Below are 27,792 nucleotides of genomic sequence, written 5' to 3' on the forward strand. Positions count from 1 at the left end.
GCTGATAAGTTGCAATCTTATCCACAAGAGGTACTGAGAAAAAAGACGCTACTTTGGTATGTTTGCAATATTCAAACTCCCCTAGATGCTAGTTGGACAAGTTTTAACACCACAGGAATATGCACAAATCAAACTTGATTAGTTAATACACCAGACATGGGCATTGTGGTGAGACCACTGTCTGGTCCTGGGTTTGTTGCTGGACAAATCAATACATCACCAGTGGTGTTGTCATAGTCAATTATTGGGTTGCGGACCTTAAGTTCAAAAGTCATATTCAATATGTATTTCTTATCTCCCAGTTGAGTTTGAAATGTAGCTATAAGACAGACTTCATATAGCCCTTCATCTTCGTATTCTACTTTGTGTAAGGATAGACTTCCTGGTTACAGAGTTTTCACAATTAGCCTTGTGTTTCTAATCCCCATAGGGAATTCCATGTCTGAGGGATGTGGAATTGGTTAATGTGAAGATATAGGTGTTACATCCTCCCCGCTTTGAATCCTCATCTAATGGCTGATTTTTTTTCCAACCACTTGATGGCAGTGATGTCATCCCTATTAATTGATACTTAAAGGTGACTTCTTCCCCTCTAATTCCTGTAACGTACTGGATTGGATGGTTGCTGAACTCAGAATTTACGATTTCTGGAAACTCATTTACATGCGATGGTTGAACAATTAATTAGTACGGCTCTACCAAATGCAATTATTAGGCAATGGTTGGAGAATTGTACAAATTCCTGCTCTATATCTGTTGGACATATATCTGGGTACGTTGTATATTTTTAATACGTATCATTAGTCCAGGAGGATAGTTTGGTCCGTCGTTTTATCCCTGTGACCAATATTCCCTGATTTTGTTTGTATTGCCAACTTATGATTACCTCATATCCTTTTGACTTTGAATCATGTGAAGGTGAAAATCTAGTCTCCTCTTTCCAACTCCAAACAATATTCACCATTGCATCAGCACTTAAGATATTTACAGGATGTGGGAATGAATCCGTAGAGCCATTTGCCAGCAAATTGGCATATAGCTTTAAAGTAAGTTCATTGCCTTGCTTGGCGATAATGGTTTGTTCAGTCTCTGGTGGTGGTGTGATATGTTTCAAATGTTCAAACGCCTGAGTGTGGAGGTCTCGTTGGGTATTATGGTCCTGGGCAGTCTTAATTTCTGACTTAGTTCTACTCTCAGGGCAAAGATGAATGAGTAGCAGATCAGAAATCTCAATGTCCGTTTCATGACTGCAGTCTTCTGAACTCTGATCATGGGAGTTTTCGGAGATGACTCAGCTAGCTCCTGGAAAGCAAGCTGCTCCTGGGACCTAGATGATTGATACAGCTTTAACTGATTAGCATGGTAGATTTTATCTTTAGTAGGCTTACCTCCTGTTTACTCTAATCTTGTACGCTGCTGAACTGAGTTTATCGATGATTCAGAAAGGTCTAATCCACCTATTACACAGCTTATACTCTGGTGCTTTGTAGGATAACAGCAATACTAGATCACTAACCTCCCAAGTATTCTCTCTTTGGGTTTTATTGAAGGCCTTAGCCTTGGATTTTGATTTCCCCAAGTTTGCAGCTGCCTGCAGTTGGATCTGATTTAAATGTTCCTGCAGATTTTGTAGGTAGAAATCCACACTCTGGCATGACCACTAGCGGGCAACCCAACTCCTGTCCTATAGTAACACACAATGACTGATTAGCCAAATCAATAATGTGTTCCTGTCTATCTAGGAAATCAGACCCCAATAGATTACTTTTTGGGTCTGACAATGTGAGCAATGCAAAGACATGGGTCTTGCGTAGGTGACCAATTTGTACTTCAATAGGTTTCGATAGCATGGCCATAACTTGGTAGTTTACAAATGTTGGTAATGTCTTTCTTTTCCCAGATGCCAAAACAGAAGATCTAGGATCCTTCACATGAATGATACTGATGGCTGCTCTGGTATCTACAACAAAATTTAGGTGGTGGCCCCCTACCACTAAAGATACCGTGGGTCTTCCACTTGCTTCTCTTCCCAAAGAGGTTGTGACATTCCTTGGGGCCGACTGGAGTCATGTGGAGTAATCTATGGGATAGATAGGGGGGTAGCCTTTATGCTCTTCCGTCTCCAACTCATCAGGGGTAGCCAACCCTGCTTGAGAATAAGCCACCCAATCAGGAGGAGGGGTTGAGTCCACAGAGGCCACTGGTTGGTTTAAAGGATTTGGACGTTGATCTCCCAACACCCACTTGTTCAGACGTGTCCAGAGTTCTCAGATATCCTGGCTGCACTGCCTTGAACATTGACAACACTGAGAGGTGGTCCTCCTGATGAGGCGGTGGTGATCTAGAGCCCTGAGGATAAGAAGAGTTCTGCGCAGCACCTGCGAGAAAAAAAAAAAAGAACATGATCTTGAGGCCCTTTCGGGGTCCAAATGCATACCCTTGTCAATTGTTTCATGAACTGTAATTATTGGCCCTGTGCTGAGATTGAGGGGACCTAGGATTCATCTGGTTTTGCCCTTGAGGTGTCCTTGTAGGAACCTCAATCCTTACTATAGGAGTAGCCTGTGGCTCTTGTAGGGTTGCAACTGGGGCTCCACGTTGACTTGCTTTAGGGTTTCACTTGATGTGTCCCTTGGCCAAGAAATCCAGGGCCGCCTCTGGAGAGGTCCATCATGGATAAGCTTGTTAAATTTTCTTCCCTACTTAAGGGAAATGGTTATTAACCAAGAAGCTACCATACTATGTATCCTCTGTATCCTCTTTTATGTGACTGTGCCAGGCTACTCTTAACTGAAGATGAAATTGGTGGAGAGACTCATTTGGCTTTTGCTTCAAATTAGACAGGATAGCCATTCCAGCTTGTCCAGGATGCTGATTACACTCAAGCACCGCCACTGTTTCTGAAAAAGACTTTTCGCCCTTACTAAACTCTGGGAGCAAAGTGTTCCATAAGGCTTGATTTACTGTAAGCTGTAAGATTTTATCGCAATCATCACTTGGCAAACCAAATATTTGTGCTGTTTCCTAAATCTGCTGCAACAGAAGAATCCTCTATCATTCCTACTTGTTTAGCTACCAAATCCAGATTTTTAATATCTGTAACCACTGCTACGGGACAGTCAGGAGTTACTGGAGCATTTGGTCAGCTCCCACTGGAATCAGTATCTGAAGTGTCTCCCCCAAAACCTTGAGGCCTTCTCCTACCTGAGTCAGTACTTCCTTCGTCAGAACTGTAGGTATTTCCCGTGAGCGGAACCTGGGAACTACATAGTTAGTGTAGTGTTCTGGATAACTCTTTTATGTCAGGTACTCTCCTACCATAGTGACACTTCCGCTGGTTCATGTGGTGACGTTAACACATACCATGGAGTGAGAGTTTCCAGGTATTCCATGAACCTGGGTGGTGCTGGTGACTGGCCTGGTTGCTAGGGCAAAAGACCTCCCCCCCACGAGGGAATCCTGAAAAACCACCTATACTGGGCGGTGGCACCACATTGTGGGGGGAATGACATCCCTATGCTGCTCGTGTTCACTTTCGCTCACGCTCTCTCCCTCCTCTGAATCTTGGTGATGACTGTGTCACACACATTAGATACCTGAACTACTTCGGATGCAGCGCGCTCCATTTCCTGAGAAATTTGAACCTTCAAAGGCGCTTCTCCTGCTCTGCTAAGAGCTGAGACAGTCTTTTCCTCAGAATCGCCTTCTCTCTCTCCCTCTGCAACATCTACTTGCTTTTCTAAGATGATACCTTCTGGTTCACTTAACTCCTCCTCAGGCACTGTGGCCGAAGTACTTCCCTTTTCTGCAGGCACACTGGCTCCCATCACTTCACTGTCAGCTTCCTCTTCTAACTCACAGGTTGTTCCTCTGAGTTAGCGGCTTCAGAAGCCATCCTTGCACTAGCTAGTTCTCTCGCTCTCCTGTCTGAACCCACGTGCTTATGGTTACAGGCGCTCCTGTGGTCTCTCCCATACACCTTGCCTTATCCTTTCTGAGTGAATCACAGCTGCCTTCTAACTTTCTGATCAGATCCAATAACTGACCATGCTCTAGTTTATAACATCCCAGTGACTTTAAACTGGCAGCTGCTCGTTTCTGCCATCCGTACACTTCCTCACACAACTCATGGTCATGATGCTGTTCTAACTTTCTTTCCAACTCTTTTCCTTTACAGAAAAGAGAAAACTGCTCTTCAGAGGCAATGTATAACTGCTCCTTTAACCCCTGAATTTCCCTATCCTTCTTCTGTACAACTTTCTGTGCCTTATTGGTCAGCTCCATTTTTGCATTTAGCTTCCATCCTAAAAGACCACATGCTGTCACAAACACTCCATTGCAATCTCTTTAACTTCACTGTCTTTTCTTTCTCTCAGTTTCAATTTCAAATACCCAACTCACAAGACCCCATGGGTTACTATGCTTGGAGAGAACCTCTCTATCTTTCCGTCGCTCCAGTCCTCCTTCAATTTCCCTTATGTATCTTCTGACAAAAATTTCTAAGGCTATATCGCAGGCAGCCTCTACAGGCTCTGCTGCCTTTCTCTCACTCATTTTTGCTTTGACAGTGAATATACTTAACTTTAAAATAACAAGGAGGGAAACTTAACCCTATGACTTAACTCTAAATCTTAAATCTAAATTAAGAAATCTAAAGGCACCTTACAAGACCAATAATAGTCATAAAAAATATACACCAGACCAGTCCAACAATACTTTAAACAAGTCCCAAAAGAAAGGATGGAGGTAGGATCCTTCTCTTCCCTCGATGGCCTGTGTGTATTAGCAGATCAAGAGGTAAAACCCCTGGCGGTACCTACTGAACAGAGGGTCAAATACTGCTCAGACACAGCTCAAGGGGGTAATTGGAACCGTATAAGTTCTGAGCTAACCATGTTAATCAGCTCTGCCGCCACCACGAGTGTGGGTCATTGGGCCCAGTGGAATTGCCTAATCAGTACTCAAAAAACAAACATCTTTTATCACATGTAGACTACCATTACTCCTAATATTTGGCCACATAAAACAGACAGACATAAAACAGTTAAACCACAGGCTGCAAGGAGGAAAAAAAAGAGAAAGTAGTATAAGTTCTGTGGGATCAATGCCCAGAATTTGTCTGTTACAAAGGAAACTGTTACCAGACTATGCCCAGTGATTAGGTCACACAGAAATTTGCTTTTTAACCTCTTAAGTAAGTGTTTGCCACACACACCTTGAGACTCCTGGCTGGCTCACCAATCTGTTGACCTGAATTTGATGGATTAATTGTTATGGCTTGCCACCGATCGCATCTGACCAGAAGATTTATAGGTTCTTGTCCAATTCAGACTACAGAGTTCAAGAACTCAGAGAGTTCTGTATCGAGAAAGGACTCTCGGGGTGCTTGGCAAGAACATGTACACTGAGGACAATACCAAACTGATAAAACCTTTATTATGATTAACATAAAAATAAGGAATTCAATGAAACTTATAACTGCAAAACATTAAAGGAATTCCAAAACTCCAGGTGGTAACATTTCTATTATAAATACCTTAACCTAACATACTCACACCCTTTCTTGAGCACCTGGTAATAGGAGGTGGAGGACCAGCCTCACTCCTGGCATGCCCGATTATGCGATGGGGCTGGCTTTCCCAACGGTTAGGAATGTTGAGTGGTTGTACTATACTGCACAAACTGAGCTGGTAGCATGATAGACCATAGAACAGAATAGATGAAAAAATAGTCTCTAGAGTATAGGAGAACTGGAAAAAGCACTCCAAGAAACCGAAGCTTCAGGAGTTGGAAGAGCCTAGAAGTAGAACTTAGAAAAGCTCTCTTACAAGTTACTTTATAGGATCCTGACCTATGTAATTCAGGCCCAACCTACTACACCCAAATTTTATTTCAGTATCCTAAGAAGTTCCTAAGAAATTTATGGGTACCCTTCTCCTATAGGTTAGTGGATTATGACTTACTTTCTAAATATATTAAGAAGGATATCTCACTCCAAAACTGCCAACCTAGGCTCTCTTGATGACCTTCGAGTTGTGGTGTACCATGTGGTTACCAACCGGAGGTAGATCCCACGTAGATAAACCTGTGATGTGATGTGGATAGTTCCTCTCTTTGGTTCCCCAAAGTTCAGCGACCATTCTTATCCGTGCCAAAGGTTGCCAGCTTTTATGCTGACATATTCATAACTGATTATACTTTTTGCTACATAGCAGTTTTTACAGGCCAGTAGGCTTCTTGCATTTCAGCAAAACTTATTATTAGGAAACACATGCCTCAACACATTCTAAAGTCCAAGGAATTAATACTGATAAAATATAATTCTGGATTAATTTCAGAAAAAAAAACATATTAATTGATACTGCTGGCTGGATTAGTAGGATCTAATAGCTAGCAGAATAATCCTATGGGCTACAACTATAACTTTCATGAAAGTTAATGTTCAAGACTACAAACTACATTTTGTTTTTCCAGCTCTGTCACAGACTTCCTGTATGATGATGGGCAAGTCCCCTAATTCCTCTATCCCTCAGTTCCCCATCTGCAAAATGAAAATACAATTATTTCCATTTCTCACAGAGGTGATGCAAGAGCGAATTAATGTTTCTGGGGTAGTCAGATACCACTGTGAGTGCCATAGAAAAAAGTTGGCTTGTAGCGAAAACCTTAGCTCTTTTCAAATGTATGCATTAAAATATTGTTGATTTACATGATCCCATACTAGTTCTCAGATAATATAATGTATATTATTGCATGGTTATTTTTATACCTGCTATAGGGTATCAGTTATATTTTCTCAGTTATTGTCAGACATGTGTCTGAATAAATTTCAGACGAGGGAGGAGTAGGTCTGGGAATTGTTAAAATAAGGTGCTTCCAATAACCATAAGGTTCTGTATACCCCAAAGACCACACACCTGCCTTCTTTTTTACTCTGTCCACTTCTGCATATGTTAATGTGGAAGAATCCTGAACTGAATAGGAATAAAGAAAAAACAAAGCTTTAAGCGTGTGAAGAATCCATGACCAGGAAATGCTGACTTTTCTGCTGTCAAGAAGAGAATGCTCTGCTTCATTGCTAGGCATTACTTAAATAGCATAGTCCATGATTAAGGTGTTTTTGCTTGCTTAGAACTTACTTTCTGACTAATTGCAGGGTGTTTCTGATTTTAGGTTGTTGGGGGAAGAAGCAGGAGAACAAAACCAGCCTACAGTTCATGTGTCTCTCTCCATATTCCAGGGGGTTTAGAACGTTTTTGCATAGCACTTCACAACAAGGTGGAAAGTGGGGTTAGGTGTAGGCTTGTGGTTTGGACATGGGACTGAAATTCAGGAGATGGAAGTTTTTCTCAGCTCTGCCTCTGTCTTGTTGTTTGACCTTGGGCAAATCATTTATGATTTCATTTTCAAAGGTGTTTTGAGCACTTGCGGTCCCCATTGACTTCAGTGGGATTTGTGGCTCACTGCATTTCAGAAAATTAGGGCATTCAAGCTCTGTCTGCTCCAGTTCTCCCCCCCACCCCCTTTATCTCATAGGCATAGTAAGGATGAATTTATTCATATTCACAACTCTCTCTGAGATCCTCAGAGAGAGAACACTATAGAATTTACCATTGTATTATGTTCTCTTGAAATTATTTTTTAATATAATGATCCATAGAAATGTCCTAATGTGCTTATTTTGGGTCATATGTTTTGTTTTTGTTTTCGATCTTAATAGAGTACTATTGAAGTAAAAATAATACTCCTTGTTTTGTTTTTGTTTTGTTTTGTTTTGTTTTTTAGCTGAAGGGGTCAGAACTAGAAATCACACTTGTCAGAGGAGGCTTACATCATCGTGTTGAGCCAGCCTGTGCTTATGTCAGTCTCACCACGTGTATTAATGGTACAGAGCAAGGTAGGAAATTTTTGTTTAATGTTTCAGAACCATCACCACATAAGATGAATTAAGGTATAATATGATAAATAACAGAACAAAGAGGTTATGTGCTCGAAGTGGTGCTGACTTCCTTTATGTAGTGGTTGTAAATAGTATTTGATAAAGGATTATTGAGGAAGTATAACTTTTTACTGTTATAACGAAGTCTTTAAATGAGAGATGATACTCAACTGGGTGAAATAAAATAGTGTGTATAGTGCTTTTTAATTTATGTATATAACACTGCATGCACAAACAACGAAGCGTGTTCCCCCCCGCCCCAGTTATGAATTGCACAAACTGGGTTTAGAATTAAAAAAAACAAAAACAAGAAGTATATTAACTACAAAAGGTAAATTTTAAGTGATTATAAGGGATAGCAAACAGGACAAAGCAGATTACTGAGCAAATAAAACAAGACATGCAAACTGTGCTTAATACCTTAAAGGAATTTGACTACAAATAGTAAGGTCTCACCCTAAATGTTGTTTGAAGCAGATTGCAGAGTTTCTTGAAGATAAACTGCACTGCTTGGAGTTTAGATCTCCAGGGATTCCTTTTACAGGCTCAGCCCCTGGCCCCCCTCGTCTTAGTTCCTTTGTTTCTTCAGGTATTTTCAGCAGCCTTTCTTCTTGAGCGGGGAGGCAATGGAGAAGAGCCAAGATTAACTCACTCCCCAGCCTTAAATAGGATTTACATATATCAGGAATTCTTTGTTTCCCATCCTGTGGAAAAATACCAGCATTTTAACATCGTATCCAGTATCAGGTGACATGATCACACGATCCTGCAGTATCAAAGCAGCATCCCAAGAAACTTCTCAGGAGGGAGGGAGATTAGTATCTTCAAAGTGCTATTGTCCTTCCTAATGGCCCATCCAGGCTGATTGCAAATTATCTGGTGGGCGTTCCCCAAGTACACACACAGTTGTAATTGTTACATAGTCAATATTTCTAACTCCAGATACAGAAATGATACATGCATACAAATTGGTTAATCACATTCAGTAAATCATAACCTTTCTAATGATCCTTCACCTGACCCATCTTGCATAAAACATATCTTAGTTATGCTATATTCATATCATAACAATATTTCTATGAAGAATGTGGGGTGTAAGGTCAGAACCGGTTACAAAAGTGCCATGCGAACAGCTGTGTTCACTTTCAGGTGACACTGTAAATAAGAAGCAGGCAGGATTAGCTTCCATAAATGTAAACAAACTTGTTTGTTTTAGTGAATGGCTTAACAAGAAGTAGGACTGAATGTACTTGCAGGAGATGATGTTTTACATTGTTTTGGTTTCGAGTGCAGTTATGTAAAAAAATAATTGTACATTTGTAAGTTGTACTTTGACAGTAAAGAAATTGCACTACAGTATTTGTATGAAGTGAATTGGAAAATACTATTTTTGTTAAAAGAACAGGAGTACTTGTGGCACCTTAGAGACTAACAAATTTATTTGAGCATAAACTTTCATGGGCTAAAACCCACTTCATCAGATGCATGCAGTGGAAAATATGGTAGGAAGATCTCACACACACACACACACACAAAACAGTAGGTGTTATCATATACACTATAACGAGAGTTATCAGTTAAAGTGAGCTATTACCATCAGGAGAGAAAAAAAAACTTCTTGTAATGATAATTAAAATGGCCCATTTCCAGTAGTTGACAAGAAAGTGTGAGGAACCATAGGGGGGAAATAGTTTTACTTTGTGTAATGACCCATCCACTCCCAGTCTTTATTCAAGCCTAATTTAATGGTGTCCAAATTGCAAATTAATTCCAATTCTGCAGTCTCTTGTTGGAGTCTGTTTTTGAAGGGTTTTTTGGTTGTAATATTGCGACTTTTAGGTCTGTAATCAAGTGACCAGGGAGACTGAAATGTTCTCCAACTGGTTTCTGAATGTTATAATTCTTGACATCTGATTTGTGTCCATTTATTCTTTTACGTAGAGACTGTCCGGTTTGGCCAATGTACATGGCGGAGGGACATTGCTGGCACATGATGGCATATATCACATTGGTAGATGTGCAGGTGAACAAGCCTCTGATAGCGTGGTTGATGTGATTAGGTCCTATGATGGTGTCCCCTGAATAGATATGCGGACAGAGTTGGCAACAGGCTTTGTTGCAGGGATAGGTTCCTGAGTTAGTGTTTTTGTTGTGTGTTCTGTGGTTGCTGGTGAGTATTTGCTTCGGGTTTGGGAGCTGTCTGTAAGCAAGGACTGGCCTGTCTCCCAAGATCTGTGAGAGTGATGGATTGTCATCACTAGCAATCACCTTCAGCCCCTTGATGTGCTGAAGAGGTTTTAGTTGGGATCTACAACCTATCCTGAAGGACGATCCATCACTCTCACAGATCTTGGGAGACAGGCCAGTCCTTGCTTACAGGGGACACCATCATAGGACCTAATCACATTAGCCACGCTATCAGAGGCTCGTTCACCTGCACATCTACCAATGTGATATGTGCTAGCAATGCCTTTCTGCCACGTACACTGGCCAGACCGGACAGTTTCTACGTAAAAGAATAAATGGACACAAATCAGACGTCAAGAATTATAACATTCAAAAACCAGTTGGAGAACACTTCAATCTCCATGGTCACTCGATTACAGACCTAAAATTCGCAATATTACAACCAAAAAAACCTTCAAAAACAGACTCCAACGAGAGACTGCTGAATTAGAATTAATTAGCAATTTGGACACCATTAAATTGAATAAAGACTGGGAGTGGATGGGTCATTACACAAAGAAAAATTATTTCCCCCCTAAGGTTCCTCACACCTTCTTGTCAACTGCTGGAAATGGGCCATTTTGATTACCACTACAAAAAGTTTATTTTTTTTTTTCTGTCTCTCTCTCTCTCTCTCTCTCTCTCCTGCTGGTAATGCTCACCTTAACTGATCACTCTTGTTATAGTATGTATAACACCCATTGTTTCATGTTCTCTGTGTGTGTGTATATATATCTTCCTACTGTATTTTCCACTGCATTCATCCAATAAAGTGGATTTTAGCTCACAAAAGCTTATGCTCCAATAAATTTGTTATTTACTCCTGTTCTTTTTGCGGATACAGACTAACACAGCTGCTACTCAGAAACCTATTTTTGTTGATCTTTTTAACGGTGCAATTATTTGTGATAAAAATAATATAAAGGGAGCACTGTACACTTTGTATTCTATGCTGTAATTGAAATCAATATATTTTAAAATGTAGGAAAACATCTAAAATATGATACATTTCAATTGGTATTCTGTTTAACAGTGTGATTAAAACTGCAATTAATCACCATTAATTTTTTTAATCATGTTAATTTTGTTTTGAGTTAATTGTTTGAGTTAACTGTGATTAATTGACAGCCCTGGAAATAATGGTTTCACAACTATCTGGTAGTGGTCTAGTGCTCAGATTTGGTTTTATTCAGTGATATCACCCATAGCAGTGAAATATATGTTCCTTCAGGCTACCAGAACCTAAGCTGTGGTACTCACTTGACTGATGCCTGATAGAGAAGTACACTAATAAATCCAGTACAAGATTAGACATTGTTTTTTGAAGACTTCTGTTCTTTAAAGTGTATAAGATTTTTCTGTGTTCAAATATAATGTCAGTCTCCAAGGGACGGAGAGATTCACCCTGAGAGGGGCGAACCTCAAATGCCAGCTGGGATATTGCAGCTCCCCTAAGATACTGAAAATAATTGGATTTTGGGTATTGCACTATTGTTTTTGAAATGATGGCAGTATTTTGAGGTGATATGTTGGTTATGAATATCAAAATGATAGCTTAAATCTCCTTTTAAAGGCCTCTGAGAGGGTCTTTTGTGTTTTAATTGAACTTGAATGCTCAATTTGTGATGGAACACCGATTTAACTTTTACTGTATTCATGTTGACACTTTCTTAATAGAAATCTGTAGCATAAAACAGTGTCCGTCTACAGGGCAAAATACTATGTCTATAGATCATCACTATTTAGGACTTTACCCTGTATGTGCTTAGAGTGATCAAGCTGCCGGTTAATTGTAAACCACTCCTGCTTTTGGCACATCAGTTACTTTCACTTAATTTCAAATATATTGAACCGTGCCATCATTGAATAGATACATAAATAATTGATTTGATTATAGTCTATTTAATATGCATGCATGTACATCCCCCTGATAGATTAATATGCAAACCAATCGTCTGCATGTGCTAGATTTTAATGAGTTCATATTGCATTTAATAGACACCTCTACCTCAATATAATGCTACCCGATATAACACAAATTCGGATTTAACGTCATAAAGCAGCGCTCGGGGGGGGCGGGGCTGCGCACTCTGGTGGATCAAAGCAAGTTTGATATAGTGCGGTTTCACCTGTAACACAGTAAGATTTTTTGGCTACCAAGGACAGCACTATATCAAGATAGAGGTGTACATTCGATGTATATTTTTGAATTGTATATTGATTTATCCAATACAATATAAAACATTTGCACACAGGATTTTGATGTAACGAAGGAGCACATTTGTATTTACATTTTTCAAGAAATACCGAAATTGTTTACATTGCATACAAATAAGTATGTCTCTGTGCTGTTATTTTGTTACTAAGATGGCATCATGCATAAATATTAGCTTCCTTTAAGATTTAAATTTCTGTCAAAATGTATAGAATTATTGCAGCTGATTAAAGCTACTGAAAGACACCCACACAAATTCTTCAATGGAGATTAGATTTCTTTTAACTAAACCTATCCAGAAACAGGGTTTTTTCCCCTCTATAATGGGCTTAATTTAAGAAAAGAGGAGAGCCATAGTTCATATTCCTGGGATAAAGAAATGTGAGAGACATTTTTTTTCATTCACTATAATCTGTATTGGTTTTACATAATATAGCAAACCAATTCTAAGAAGTTCATCATTACAACATACAAACTTATTTATTAAATTACATTTTAATTCTTGATTTTTGTTTTTATTTTTAGATGGCGTGTTGCTGTTGGAAAATCCAAAAGGAGATAATAAATTAAACTATACTAAACTTGTAGATGCTGTGTCCTGCATTTTTGGCCTTAAAAATTCAAAGCTGTCAGTTTTCAATGGAAAATCAGGTACATGGTGTTTGAGGATGAAAGCTGAGAAAGTGCATACAGTAGCAATTCAGTTGATTTTTCAAAGAATGTCATTGGCAGCTTGTATCATTTATTGTATCATTTTCTCACATGGTGTGTATGAAGTTTCTAAAAAAGAACTCCTGGGAAGTATGCCCAGTATTCTAGGGCTGATTTTTACTAAGCATATGAGAATGTGTTTATAAATTGTTTATAACTGTAAACAATCTAAATGGTTTTAAAAGTTCCTATTAAGTGGTGTTCATCACTTTTGTTATGCTATCCATTTCCAATTTGTATTTCTTTTTCAGTTCTCATTAGGATGAAATTTCATCCATTTCAGAAAGCATTTTCATCAGTTTAGTACTGTACCATGAGTTGGCAAGCTGCCATGAAATATAGTTGCATGATTTTGCAAATACACTAATAGATGGAGTTAGAACTTAAATTGAGTACAAACTGATTTTTCTTTTTAGTCAAATTCTTTGCTGTTGCCGTATTTCTGTATTTTACAGCAGAGCAGTTTGAAGATCTCCAGACTTCTTCTGTTAGAGAACAGTTTATTTTGAAAATATTTTTGTAGGATTGAATTTGTGCTCCGACTTTGTAAACAAATGAAAATATAAAGTGCACTTTATGGGTTATGTTCATAGCACACATAATTTAGCAAGCATAACAGAGATGAAGTGGCTGATACAACAGAAACTAAATACTGAAAAATGTTGCAATTCGTGACCATGAGACCTTAGCAAACAAACTAGCTTTATTTTCTTGTCTCTGAGATCAAGATTCTGTTTTATGATAAGATTACATTTTGTATTCTGTTGTATTAGAATTAAGGGACAATTGATTGGCTGGTAGTGTAAAGACCCTACCTAACCAAACCACTCCATGAATGAATCAAAAAAGAGAAAAGACTTGGCTGCAACAAAGTAAAAACTTTGATTCGCAAGAATTGGAAATTTATTTTTATAGTCTATTAGTGAGTTCTTTATAGACATGTCACCTTGAGTAGTATTGCTCTAGAGAGGTTTTAAAAACTGAAGCATTTAAAGTTAATATGGATTCTGCAAATTAGACAATTCAAGGTTCAACAGGCGTGGGTATAAAGGAAACTTGAAGACAGTGTTTGCAAAATTGACAAAGGTCAATGGTTACAAAATAAACTTTCCATATCTTTAAAATTACTTAATCTTGAAAAATAGCTAAAATTAAGGGTAAGGGGGAGATGGAGGTAATAATTTGATCATTGTGAATGGAAAGTGTGAACAGTTGCCCTTGAATTCCTACATGGTTATTAGGAGCAGAAGTTTGTGCCCATACATTACATCACTGGACCAGTAACTTGCCTTAGACCTGTATCCTCACCATTTTTTTCTTACATTTTTGCCTTTCCTGTTTCTCATTTCCTGAAAAAATATTTTTATCTTCATGTCTTTTTAGCAGAATGTCTTTGGGGTACCCTCACTGAGCCTCTCTGTCTGACACACTCCTTTTGCCTTATTCAGCTTGATAATAGCCAGGATGCTTTAAGTGGTTGATTGCACAGAACCAAGTGGAATATTTCTACCATATGAAAAGAGTACTTTGCTGTTCAGGATTGCTTAACAAGACTATCTAAAATAAAGTTGGCTGTGGAAGAAAACCTTTCCTTAAAATAATTTTCCAAATAACAGCAATGTGTTGTATTTGGAACGAGGAGAACTAAATCAAAGTAGTCTGGTGTGAAGTTGTAGAGATAAGTAGTCGGTAGAACCATAGTTTACCAGAATGTGCTCCCCCCTGCTTCACATCCTATAGTCTGAGGTGGTTGTGTGGGCTTTGTCTTGGTAGGCAGAGGAAGGAAAACCTTTGGCTCCTTCAAGGACTGTGCCTCTCTCTGGGCTTGAGGAGGGGGGCTCTGTAGCTGATCGGTTGGACAGAAGGATGCAGCATCCTGTTTGCTCCCAGGGAGAGGATTTATAAGCCCTTCCCCCTGTCCAGCGGTACTATTCTGCTCAGGGAAGATACCCTCTCCCCGTCTCTCCATGATATTAAGGTAGGGCTGGGTTTTGTGGCATTGCTCTGAGCATCATGCTAACTGCCTTTTTGGCAGTTGGAAGGAATTTTTCCCTCACTGCCAAATTGGTCTGGATAGGGTAGGTTTTCTTGCTTTCCCGTCAGGGACTTGGTGGTAGGTTAGACTGTAAAATTCATTTTGTTGCTACTTGACAGGAGTCCAGTTAAGGTGATTGTTCAGTGATGGGTCTGGTATCTCCTAAAGAAGGTGGGGAATAGGGTTGGGGCACCTTATGTCTTGTACAGCGAGGACACAGCCCTCTCTTCCCCAGACACTTAACCCTTGTATGAGGCGAGGGTGGGCCCCAGGACAATGCTGGGATCGAGTAGGATGAGGCTCTAACAGCAGCCTTCAACCAGATGGAATAGGTTACAAAGAAAGGATAACCTGAACTGGACAAGTTATTGCTGGATAATTCTCAAATGTGTTCCTTAATGAAGCTGTGGCCTAGTTAAATCACATTCCTGATGTCTAGTCTTTCTTCCTGTGGTGTCCAGGGCAAAGGGTCTCAGCAGAAAATAAATCAAGCTGACAGCCGTTTAAAATGAAAAGTATTCTTTTAACAGTTAAGATAAAATGTACACATTGTGCAATTGTGGATAGGCTAAATTTTTGCCCCTTGGGGCGTGGTTAGGCCTACAATGGAAAGGACTGTGGTTTTGGGAAGTCCATCTTACTGCCAGTCCCAGTTGAATGGCTGTACTTTCCTACTACAAACCTCCGCTCCCAGGCTGAACTGAAGGTTATTTGAAAGCTTTAATATTGATGTACATTGATGGTTTGTGATTTTTCACACTTTTTCACAAGTATGTGAAAATATTGGATTCCATCTACTCTGAAAGACTTAAAAAAAAAAAAAAAAAAAAAAAAGGTAAATAGTGACAATATTGCAGATGGAAAGTTGTCTCTGTGTTGACATGGGAATGGCCCTGTGATGCAAAATACTAGAGTTACTTGAAATTGTGATTTATCTTTCTGCCACTCATGCTTGTCCACCTCCTACCTGGATTATTCTGGCTATCCAGTATTACTGTGAGCTCCTTGGGCCATGTCTCTTGTTCTGTAAAACACCTTGCTCATTTAAGGTGCTATATAATTAATCCATAGTAATCATGGGTTTAGTGCATGACAGTGCTAGGCACAGCTGCTCTAGGTTCATGCAGCTTAAAAATAACTGCTACTAGGTCTCTCTGTGTTATAAATTCTTCTCACTAAGTATTGTGCATTAGTGACTTTTTTCCTGCTTTGTTTGGAAAAATAACAGTTAACCCTCTAGAGACAGCAGACACATATACATGTAAACACATCCTCTTCAGCATTCAGTTTGCTGGAATATGCTACCATAAAATTTAAGTTTAGCTTTAATCTAGCCCTTTATTCCTCAAATCTGCCAGTTTCATGAGAAACCAATTCTTTATTGCCTAATGATCTTGTGGAATATTTTGTTTCCTTATATACTCGCTGTTGCATCAAATATTTCCCCTGATATTTGGAGTAAGATGTACCATACCATTAGTTCCACATTAAAATGAAATGAAATGAGCCGACAGAATACGCTTTACAGAATACACTGACAGAATATGCAATACGCTTGTCAGAACATGTTACCCAAGAGAGATACAGCTAAAGGTGCTGTGTCATCACCAAGTGGTAAGGGTCATTGGTAAGATTTGTCACTGTCTGATTCAGCATTTTGAAGGGAAAACTTAGCCATATCAGCTTTAGTGAAGTCCACTGACATAGTGTTCTAAATTATTTATCCCTTCTGTGGTCTCATTTTACCAGTGTCAGGACGTTTTAGAACATTTTAAATCTTAAAATCTTTGGTTTTTTGGTTAGTGGCTTAGCTGGGAAAATACTTTTTTGTTCCAAGTGTTATACCCACAAACTTAGATATTCACTGTGAGTAGCTGAAAGCCCATGCTGTCTCATAGATGTAATTTGTAAAGTTGTATGTGATATTTTAAAGCCAGAAATGGCTGAGAACTTTAAATAATTGGATAGTAACAGACATGAATCCCAGTGATGATTGAACCTGGTGATGTTCTAAGCAAAAAGAGCTCACAACCATGCTTATAGCTCAAAGGTTCTCCTTTTCCTTCCTGAGCTCCTCTCCTCAATCTCCCCCTCCCCTCAACATGCAATAAAAATTCCATGGCCCACCTATGCCACAGCAGCTGTTTTTCACTAGATTAAAAGCCAGGAATGGCATTAGGGGGTAGCAAGCAGAGCAACTGCCCAGGGCCCCATGCCACAGGTGGCCCCATGAAGCTAGGTTGCTTGGGCTTTGGCTTCAGCTCTGAGGAGCATGGCTTGGGATTCAGCTTTCTTCCTTGGGCCCTCATGAGTCTAACGCTGGCCCTGCTGTCTGGTTTATTTTGGTGGACCCCCTGAAACCTGCTTGCTGCCTCCCAGGTGACCTCAGACCCCTGGCTGAGAACTGCTGTTGTGGCTGTTTCCATCACTTCACACCAATTCAGCAGACATTCTGGGCTTCAGAGTGATGTTTAGGGTCATTGTTTTGCCAGTTGTGTTCATGTGTGGGTGACTGTGTTTGATTTATGTCTCAGAGGTTTGTGTTGATTTATGTGGGTGGCTAAAGTTGGACCAAGTAATCCACTGTTTGTGCAATACTTCCTCATACAACTCATGAAACTTTTGCATGCAACTTAACTCAACCAATCACCACCTTCACTCTACAGTTATCTCTGATATCATAATAATTTAGGATTCTTGGCATGTCATAGATTCTTGTCTTACAGTATCTGTACACTGCATGAGTGTAATTCATTAAATCAAAATGGCTGAGAACTAAAAAATCGGAGGGTAGCAGAAAAGAAAACACAGGGATAATTCAGCCTGGTGATATTCTGCACAAAGAGAGTTCTCAGCCATGCTTGTAGCTGCTTCCATCATTTTACACTGACACAACAGACATTTTAGGCTTCAGAGTGACATGCCTGGAATCTTATTATATAGATATGTATGTGGGCTTGTCTACATGGAAACAATGCACAGCATGCATATATACAGTTGATTTACAGCCCGACTTTGCTACACACTGAGTCTCCATGTAGTCAAGCTCTGCTTGTTGTAAGTCACCTCTCTCTGAGAGATGCCAGCTCCATCTCTCCAGGCCATGTGCTTATCAAAAAGGGGGCATGAGAAAGTAAGCATTTTACTTGTTGCTTTTTTACTCTGTTTTGGGTATTACATGCAAATGCCAAGGGCTTCATACACGATCAAATCATTTTATTAGCCACTGCCTTTGCATTATTGGCACCTGGAGCATCAGAAAAATATCTTGAATAAACCATTGTCTAAAACGTGTTCTATGATGCTTCAGCTAACAAAATTGAGATAGAAGCAAAGACTTTAAAGTTGTAATTTGATTTGGAAATCGCTGGTGCAAAGGAATCATTGCTGGCTTATTATAAACTATCAAGCAAATTTTTTATTTATTATGTGTATATATAGTTATGATTCTAGAAATTGACCTGCCGACTGGGTGAGTTTCCTGGCTTTCCTGTACTAGGGCTGCACTTCTAAGTGACATCATCTTAACTTCCCAGCCTCTTATACAATCTTTGAAGTTTTTTGCACTATAGTGCTGTTGGGCATTCTGAGCCCATTATACTTGACATGCTAATTTCCATAGCAGATGAGATACTTTGTTTTATGATACAAAGTATCTCTTAACTCACTGCACATGTTCAGTTACTCTTTTCAGAATGAAGAAATATATCTCTTGAGAAAGGAAATCATTTCTGTAATGGAAACAGTAGCTAGAAATACTCTGTCAGTTAATCAGATGAGAGCTAGATGTTAGATGGCCTCTAATGGCCTGACTGGTCTCATTTTTCATTTCAGAACTGTTGAGCAACACTGACTTACTGAGTCTCAGCGGAAAGACTCTTCATGTGACATCAGGGTCAGCCCCTGCTTTAATCAATGCCCATGATACCCTCCTCTGCCAATATATCAACTTACAGCTAGTGAATGCAAAACCACAAGGTACTGTATGTAGGATATTTCTCATTTCAGTTACCGGTTTTACCTGCCGTAATTTAAATTTTGGACAACACTGTTCACATGAGATCTATACATATCTTTGGGTTGGTAGTTGGTGTGTTCCACTTATTGTATCCCATATAATAGAAACTTTCTAATGTACAAAGTGGACGTTGAGTTTTAGTTTTTCCTCACTTTTGAAAAAGGGAAACAGATAAGTTGAAGGAGGGGTTGATGGTCTTATTGGCATTTAAATATGAGTTTCAGAATTGTTCGCCTGTTTCTAACTATTGGTTTGCATATGCAAAACTTGTTCTAAAAGGCTAAAAGCCTAAAATTGACTTGAAAAGGCCAACTTCTCTTGTAATGGGATTGTCACTGAATGCATGGTGCAGGAATCAAAACCATTGCTTATATGTGGATTTAAGAACTTGGGGAATTATTTCATTATCAATCTAGAGATCAAGATGTGTGTATAATTTTGGTTTCTTTTTCATTAAACCATTGTACGCGCATTACTTTGCCTCCCCTTCCTCATTACTTTGTCTCCAAAGGACTTGCCTTTCCAGTGAAGGGTTTGTTTTAGGCCTGGTTTCTGTGCAAAGAACTGCCCTTATTCCTGCATGGACTCCTTTTGAAGTCACTGGAAATCGGCATGGGCTGACCTTGGGCAGAAAATAGGACTATGATCAGCAATGTATTTGGTGTTTTTCCTTGAACATTTATGATCTGTATTTCTGTTAAAGAGTAGATCACCTGTGTCATACTGAAATATTTGTTTTCCATAACCCCTCTTCAGCTACTGTGGCCTGCCCATTGTAGGGGAGCTAGTGATTTCCTTTCATTTTTTGATGTGCTCACAGAGTTCAGTGCTTATGGATTTATCGCTCAAAAAGACAACTTTCCAGCAATGACTCTGTGATAGATACTTGTTGTATTGTAGCTTAGACATGGGTAAGTGAATGCTATTAAGGAATGCTGTTGAGGAAACAGGTGAGTTGAAGGAACAAGTGCTAAGCTTATGGGTCAAGACAAATCCAAATGTATAGTATGAGGCAATTTTCCCCACTCAGATTGCAATAATACACAATTTGTTTCCTTAGAGTGTCTGAAAGGAGTGGTGGGAACTCTTCTAATGGAAAACCCAGTTGGTCAGAATGGACTAACATATCAAGGTCTTCTCTATGAAACAGCAAAAGTGTTTGGACTCAGGAGCAGGAGGCTAAAATTGTTCCTAGATGAATCACAAACACAGGGTAAGTTACTTAATGCCTGAGTATACTGTGGATTTTTTTCCTTGTGTACTTTGTTTTTTCTCTTCAACAACAGTGACATATCCTTTTAATTGGATTCCAGTGGATTAACTTAGTTGCCTACAGTCTACATTTTTTTCTAATTATCTTGTGTTAATCAGACCCGAGTGCATCTGATCTCGGGTCTCAAACCTATATTTAATCAGTGTTAAATTTATTTTATGCAAAGTACATCATATACATACCAACAGAGAGTACTTTTCATGTAGTAAAATTTTGCATGAGTAGTGCAATTGCATGCATTGGCTGAAATGGCTAAGAACAGTTCTCGAGGAGCCTCTGCAGTTGAAATTGAAAGGTCAGTCAGTAATGAAAATGTTAGGTATGTACTGATGTGATGAGTAAATTTAAAAAGAAGTCTCTGCTTAGAGGGGAAAAAATAGTTTAAATAGTAGCAGATCAGATTTTGAGAATCTGTTCTGCAGTAAACTGCACATTGTTGTAGGACTGGCTTGATTTTTTTTCTTTTGGTGAAAGGGAATGGAGGAAAGGAGTATATCAGTATGGATCAGAGCAGGCATTTCAGAATTGCTCGGATTCCAATCTTTGCAGCAAGTGATACTTTTTTACCTGTTGTTTTTCATTTTGAACAATTGATTCAGCATTACCCAGTTTAATTCTACCAGCCTGTGTTTTCACAATCATGAAGCACTTAAACTGAGTTCATCTATGAATTGCTCACACTAATGTTCAAAGTAGTCCATTTGAGTCTGTGTTCGGTGTTAATATGTGCTAGTCTTCAAATATTATGAATGCGTTCATAGTATTGAGGTAAGTGTGTGTTTGGTTGTATTTGTGCACTTCAGAATCTGTTCTAGGGGAGACCATAACCCCAGAATTGTCTACTTGATGGGTTCTAGTCACTCCAAAATTATCATCTGAGCCAAGACTCAGGATCAGGAACATGATGGGCTTTAGTACTAGGCCATACTAGGTCTTGTTTCATGTGAGCCATAAATACTGGTTATCCAAAAGATCTTTTCTTAAGTGAGATGGTTGTGAAATGTTGTGACTGTCCAATGCTAGTTTGAACTCATGCTAATGATAATTTGCAGATTGATGTTAATGAATATAGAGGAATGAAAATTACCGCCATTAAAGCACTGCAGAAGACATAGGAACAGAATATACCCTGAACAATTTTAATTTGTGTAAATGTAGCTGTATGTGAAATCTCGCTGTCTAGAGAGAACATTGTCATTTGGCAGCAGTTGATGTTACACTTCATTGTTAACACTTCATCAGTTGTTAGTTTCTTTCAATGTTATTGCAGGGCAGAAAGATCTCAGTGCAACAAATGATCAGTTTAGCTGCTCAAATAATTATCACAGAGAAAATACTGGCTTGAAATAGTAAAATAAATGAGAAAAACAATGTAATGTACAGTTATCCAGTATTGGAGGGAAAAAAATGAGGACTGTCTTGAGACTTTTTTCTCTGCAGCAAAATATACCAGTACAGTAGCTAGTACATGTTTATAATATAATTCCTTCACAAATGAAAATGGATAGATTTACTCTTAAGGTTAAATAAAGTATAAATTGAGTTAAGGAAAGTCATACCATCCATCCATGGGTAAACCATAATTTTTACATAACATGTAAGTTTAAAATGTGCTGCAGTTTCTGTAAATACCCTTCTTTAAAGGCTAAAAGGCCTGATTGGAACATTCTTTAAATCATACCTGAGCCCCAAGAAGCATAGTACTTTCATTTGGTTTACAGGCTGATTTGTGTAGCTAACACACTGTGTGTAATGGTTACAATTCTATTGTCTCAATTCAAATTCTCACTTTCCTTTTACCTATTAATATGATGTAATATTACATTAAATTGTCTGCCACAATGAGCCAAGATCAATATCTAGCCAATGTTTTTAGAGAAAATAATTATTTTGGAGCAAATTATATTTTGGGGCTTCTGTAAAATTTTTTAGTACAATTAATGGGACTGCATATTTCTGCAATTTTACTTATTTTTTTAACCATCTTTTTATCCATCTATCATTATAGCCACAACTCCAGAAAATGTTTAAAACTTTGAAATGGCAAACAGCAGCTCTGGTATTTCATAGTCTTGAAGAGTCTAAATTTTTTTATTAACTCTTTAGGGCTACCTTTAATACAAAATAATAATTTACTCATTGGTAAATAGTTAAAGAACTTGATAAAATATCAGCTGGAATTGTAAAACTGCTGGTGCCAGGTGTTGGAATGTTTCTCACAGGCTGAACTGCGTTTTGAAAGGCTTTTTTTTAATGTTTTTGTGTCAAAGAAAGAAACTGCATGCCCTCACTTCTATAATTTTTTCGTTATGGAACTCCTGGAAAAATCTCTCAGAAATAAATGTTAGAATGGTAAATTTTGCCTAAATAAGGCTGTCAGTTTACACTGCTGGGCAAAGTATCTGAGACCTCAGAATTTCAACAGAGCTAGGAAAAGATTACCGTTAATAGTTACAGTAAATCCTAATTGAAATATATTTGGTTTAGAACACAAGCCCTATCTAATGTATTTGATATTACAAATTAAAACTATCTTACAATAATAAAGGGGAAGATATTTGACTATTTCTTAATGAGGTTTTGCATAGAGTAAGGTTACAGTGTACTTTTAACCATGTGATGGTGATGATAAACCCATCTCAAGCAGGTATTATATAATCAATCATGTTTAAAAATAATTTAAAAAAAACTTTTTGGGACCAAGTTCACAATTTGAGTGACTCAGCAGTGAATTTGGCTTTACTCTGCTTCAGAATAATTTATTTTAAATTATTTTATTAATGAGAGAATCTTCTTTGAGGGGGGAGGGGTGTAAGGGAGCTATTGAGGGAAAGAAGTGTTAATTACTGAAATGAATTAGTGCCCTGACCTTTTGTAATGTGGGTTTAAAATACTTAAAATGGAAGTCTGCTCTGAAAAGAGACTGTAAAAATGTAGTCATGAAGGTCCATGATTTGTCTTATTAATTCCATACAAAACTAGCTCAATTTACAAACAAAACATTTTTAAATGACAGCCCTGCAGAGTCATCCTGGGCTCCGAGTCTTGAGCTTGATTCTTTTTCTTCCTGTGTGTCACCACTGGTAAAATAGAATCGGTATATTAGCTGCTCTGGTGCAACCCAATTTGAAGACTAATTGTGTTGAGAAACGCTCCCCCCTCGAAGGCTAATAGTTACCCAGGTGCACATCTAATTTGACCTGTGACACCTGTATTACTGAAGGTGATGCGTGAGAAGGAAAGAGTCCAGTTTGACTTTCAGCTCCCCGGGCAGTTCTCTAAGAAAAAAGTAAATTTTAGTTGTAAAAAAAGTGCATTTGATGTAGACCAAGTGAGAGGGACAAACTGAAAACCCCACAGTCACCAACAGAATTGAGGTATCTGTGGAGAATAACTGCCTGGAAAAGGATGGAAATTAGTCTTAAAATCAATTCAGAGACTATAGTTAGTATTTACAGGAACATAAAGCAATCCTGTTTCATAGATGTAGCAGAGATATTTGACAGGCCTGACAATGTTTGTGAAACATCTGACAAGATCTTCTACCATTCTGCTATCTGAAAGAGCTATCCTTGGGTCAGGTAATGTGTCTGTCTCCAGCCCTACCCTACACTTGGGCCATAGCAAGCCACCACAATGGAAGAGCAACTCTGAATTGATTTTTAAGACTAATTTCCATCCTTTTCCAGGCAGTTATTCTCCACAAGTGCATCACTTCTGTTGATGACATATAGCCTCCTATTGTTCTCTGATAACAAGCACTTCTTACCATGGAATTTTGAAACATGTCCTCCTATCTGTGGAACAGTCGTCACCAAATAATCCTTAGAACTCCATGTACCTTGTTTTGGAAAGAAGATTTAAATTATCAGTCTGGCACAGTGTGGAATACATTATTATATTTAACAAGACAGCTACATTAATCTATTTTGGCAATTGTTACCATAATCCCTGCCTTTAGGGCTGGTCTACACTGGGCGGTGATCGATCTAAGATATGCAACTTCAGCTACGCTATTCGCGTAGCTGAAGTCGAAGTATTTTAGTTCGACTTGCTTGGCCATCTTCACAGCGGCGAGTCGACTGCTGCGGCTCCCCCATGGATGCTGCTTACTCATCCTGCCAAGGTGGAGCATGAGTGTTGATTTGCGGATTGATTTATTACGTCTAGACGAGACGCAATAAATCGATCCTCAATAGATTGATTACTACCTTCTGATCTGGCGGATAGTATAGATGTACCCTAAGTGTAAAACTCAGCTCTGATTTAGCTGTGGAGTCATGGTCCGGGAATGCATAATAAGGCACTTAATTTCATTTGGTGTACTTGGTTTTTCATGGAAACCACCAACCTAGTGCAAAAGTTTGATGGTTTTCAGTCAGCTTTGGTAATGGGGACCATCCCTGCACTAATATTTTTTGACACCATTTTAACTGGTCCTAAAACACTTCCAAATGTTAATTCTCTAGGCATGCCATCATGTAATGCCATGCTTCATGAAAAATGGTGTAAAAAAGTACTGCTGCAGAAGATACGTATGGGGTGTGATGTCACAGTAATCTGAATCAGGTGGCTCAATGTTATTTTTTCACATCAGAATGGTCTTAGATTCTTTTTCAAACAGGTAAAAATAGCCACTGAATAGTCAGGTGAGTTGTACCTATGATACTGAGAGAAACTGATGTTCATCCAGGTAGCAGGACAGTGAACAATGAACATGTATAAAATACAGAATATGAATCAAGCTGATTTCATCACTGTAGTTTTGCCCAGTTGTTGCGTGTAATTTATATTAAGTGTATATTATATATTCTTAATCATTCAGAATATTAAATTGCTGCAGATTTTAGCGTGGGCATTCCTTCTAATGTTCCAGAATTGAAAGCTGTTTAGCTCAGCTGTCTCCTATGCTGAGGAGAATTGTTGTGGTGCATTTGACTCTAGACGTGGCCTCACTTCACTGCTGCAATACATTCCCTATATGCTCCTGCAAGAGAGGCCCTCTGCCTGTGCAGAGTCCCACTGAGCTTTATAGAACTCCACAGAGAAACAATGGTCCTGCTGTAATGAAGTGGGCTCTGATAGGACACTACTGAGAGTATCAATTCAGGACAAATTGCTTAGAGCAGGGAAATCAGAGCCAAAAGCTGAGCGTCCTTTATTACTAAGGTAGTATAGAAGAAATTAATCCATCAGACTTCCATGAGACTTTGTTTTTTCTCTTAGTTTTGATCACATTAATCCACTTCTCAAGTGCAGAGTGTTAAATAAAATGACTTTTTCATTCTTTGTTCTGTGCTGCTTTTGTTTTCACTTCATTTTACAAAAGGAAATGGAAGACAGTGTACCAGTAGCATATGGCTTATTTAGGTATACTTCATCACATGTATTTATAACTGACTCTTCTATTATTTGTTAAACTCTGTTTTTAAATCTGTAGCATGTATTTAATGGAAGAAGACTAAAATAAACATCTAAATGTGCTCACGTACAACTCACTTTCACTGACTACAGATTTTTTTTTTCACCTAGTTTTCTCCTACCCCTTTTCTCTTTCTCTGAATGTTGTGTTCTTAGTAGCACTGAGTTCAGTTAAAGCTTCTTGGAGCAGGCAGCCATGTGAAGGAATGAATGTAAACAATTATCAGAGTATTATGTCTGTTGAAAACTTCCCAAATGTCCTTGAACACTTTATGCTGCTCAGATAATTTTATTTGGAAGACATCGAGCAGGAGAGGTGATTTTCTATCACGACGAAGTGAAAAATCTGTACTTCACATGCAGCCCAGTATGCTAATATTCTCTGTGTTTACATTAGTATCTATGAAGTTGGGAGTCAGGATTTCTTATTCTTCCACTGAATGCCACAACCAGCACAGTTCAAAATCTTTAATCCTGCAGAAAGATAAGATGAAGAGAAAAGCATTTGTGTACCAAAGTCTGAGAGTCATGGTCGATGAGATAATATCTTTTACTGGTCCAACTTCTGTTGATGAAAGAGATGAGCTTTTGAGCTACACAGTTCTAGCACATAAATGATCAGAGACTAAGAAGAAATAGAAAATGGGGACTTTGGTACCATTTAAGGAATCCTACAGTTTCATCATGTTGTACTGTTAACTTTTTCATAGTGGACTCCTGATCGCATATTATTGCAATGTAGCATCATCTTCCTGTCATCGTCATCGTCATCATCCACATAACACTATGAGGCCTTGAAACTGCTGAGGGCTTTGTCCCAGAACATATTTTGGGATATGTGTGTCCTTCAATCTTAAACTGCATGTTAGCTTTGTTGAAATCATGCTAGTACCTTGAAAACGTTGATGAGTGGCAAACTTAATGTATGCTGATCTCTCCTTTTACTTTATTGCATTATCATGACAGGCTCTGATTTCAGCTGAGGATTTCCTGTCCAAGCATCATTTCAGCTGAGATAAAGAGAACTGGATTATTATTTCAGAGTATGGAAATAAGAGTGCTGACAGTGTTCTGTTGTATAGAGATTGCTAATTCTGTTCCATCTTTTCTTTTGCCTTTTGTTCAGAGATTACAAAGGACACCTCCATGAAGACCTTGAATACGAAGACTCTGTATGTTCATGTTATACCAACAACAGCTGAATGCTGAGGATTCCATTCGTATTAATAAGCCCACTTAGACTTTTTTTTTCACAGAAGAGAGATCTGATTCTGATTAGTATGCTTTTTAATGAACATCCAAGTTGTGTACTGTATTTTCAACATCAGCAATTGTACACCGATGATGTTTTCTACCTGTGCATGTGTAATATGCTGCTTTTGGTTTCAAATACAATGTATTTTCGTTGTTATTATAAAGGCTATTCAGAGTGATGTCAGATCTTAAGCCTAGATATCTATGCAGTAATTTACCTGAAAGAAATGGACTCATACCTCAGTGATGCCGTTCTCTGCCTGTCCTTTATGCAGAGGCCATCTTTAATTTTCTAAGCCGTGTCTCCAAGGGTGTGTTGTTACAGCTTTGAAACTAATTAGGGAAGAGTTACCCAGTTCTGTGCATTCACACTAGTTGGGTTTTAATGAAGTGCGGTGTTGATGAAAATACTTTGGAACAATAAATTTTCTTTATCTCCAAAACAGTGTTTTCCTGATTTGGTGGTAATTCACTTCCCTACCTCCTGAAAGAAGATGGTACTTGGTTTCCTTGGGGATCAGCAAAATCTAAAGAAAACATGAAACTTGTACAGTTTGTCTAAGTGGATGTTATGGATGGTTAGGTTGTAAAATTTGCAAAACATCTTTGTTTTTAGTTTTGTTTACAGTATTTCGCTGGATAACCCAAACAACTAAAACCCTTAATTCATGAACTTTCCTAGAGTCCAAAGAGGGAAGAG

General features: G+C 38.6%; 1 protein-coding gene across 2 annotated transcripts in view; it reads left to right on the forward strand.

Moving 5' to 3' along the window:
- The window catches only part of IARS1 (isoleucyl-tRNA synthetase 1), a 217,765-nt gene extending 190,230 nt beyond the window's left edge, over window positions 1-27,535 (forward strand). For both annotated transcript variants that reach the window (XM_075072949.1, XM_075072950.1), the window contains 5 exons: window positions 7,786-7,897; window positions 12,906-13,031; window positions 18,961-19,104; window positions 20,205-20,357; window positions 26,965-27,535. In XM_075072949.1, the coding sequence (XP_074929050.1) occupies window positions 7,786-7,897; window positions 12,906-13,031; window positions 18,961-19,104; window positions 20,205-20,357; window positions 26,965-27,047 (618 nt within the window). In that variant the 3' untranslated portion in view covers window positions 27,048-27,535. The remainder of the gene's footprint in view (window positions 1-7,785; window positions 7,898-12,905; window positions 13,032-18,960; window positions 19,105-20,204; window positions 20,358-26,964) is intronic.
- Window positions 27,536-27,792: the final 257 nt, after the last annotated feature.

The sequence above is a fragment of the Chelonoidis abingdonii genome, chromosome 16 (assembly GCF_003597395.2).
Source record: "Chelonoidis abingdonii isolate Lonesome George chromosome 16, CheloAbing_2.0, whole genome shotgun sequence".
Lineage (NCBI taxonomy): Eukaryota > Metazoa > Chordata > Testudines > Testudinidae > Chelonoidis > Chelonoidis abingdonii.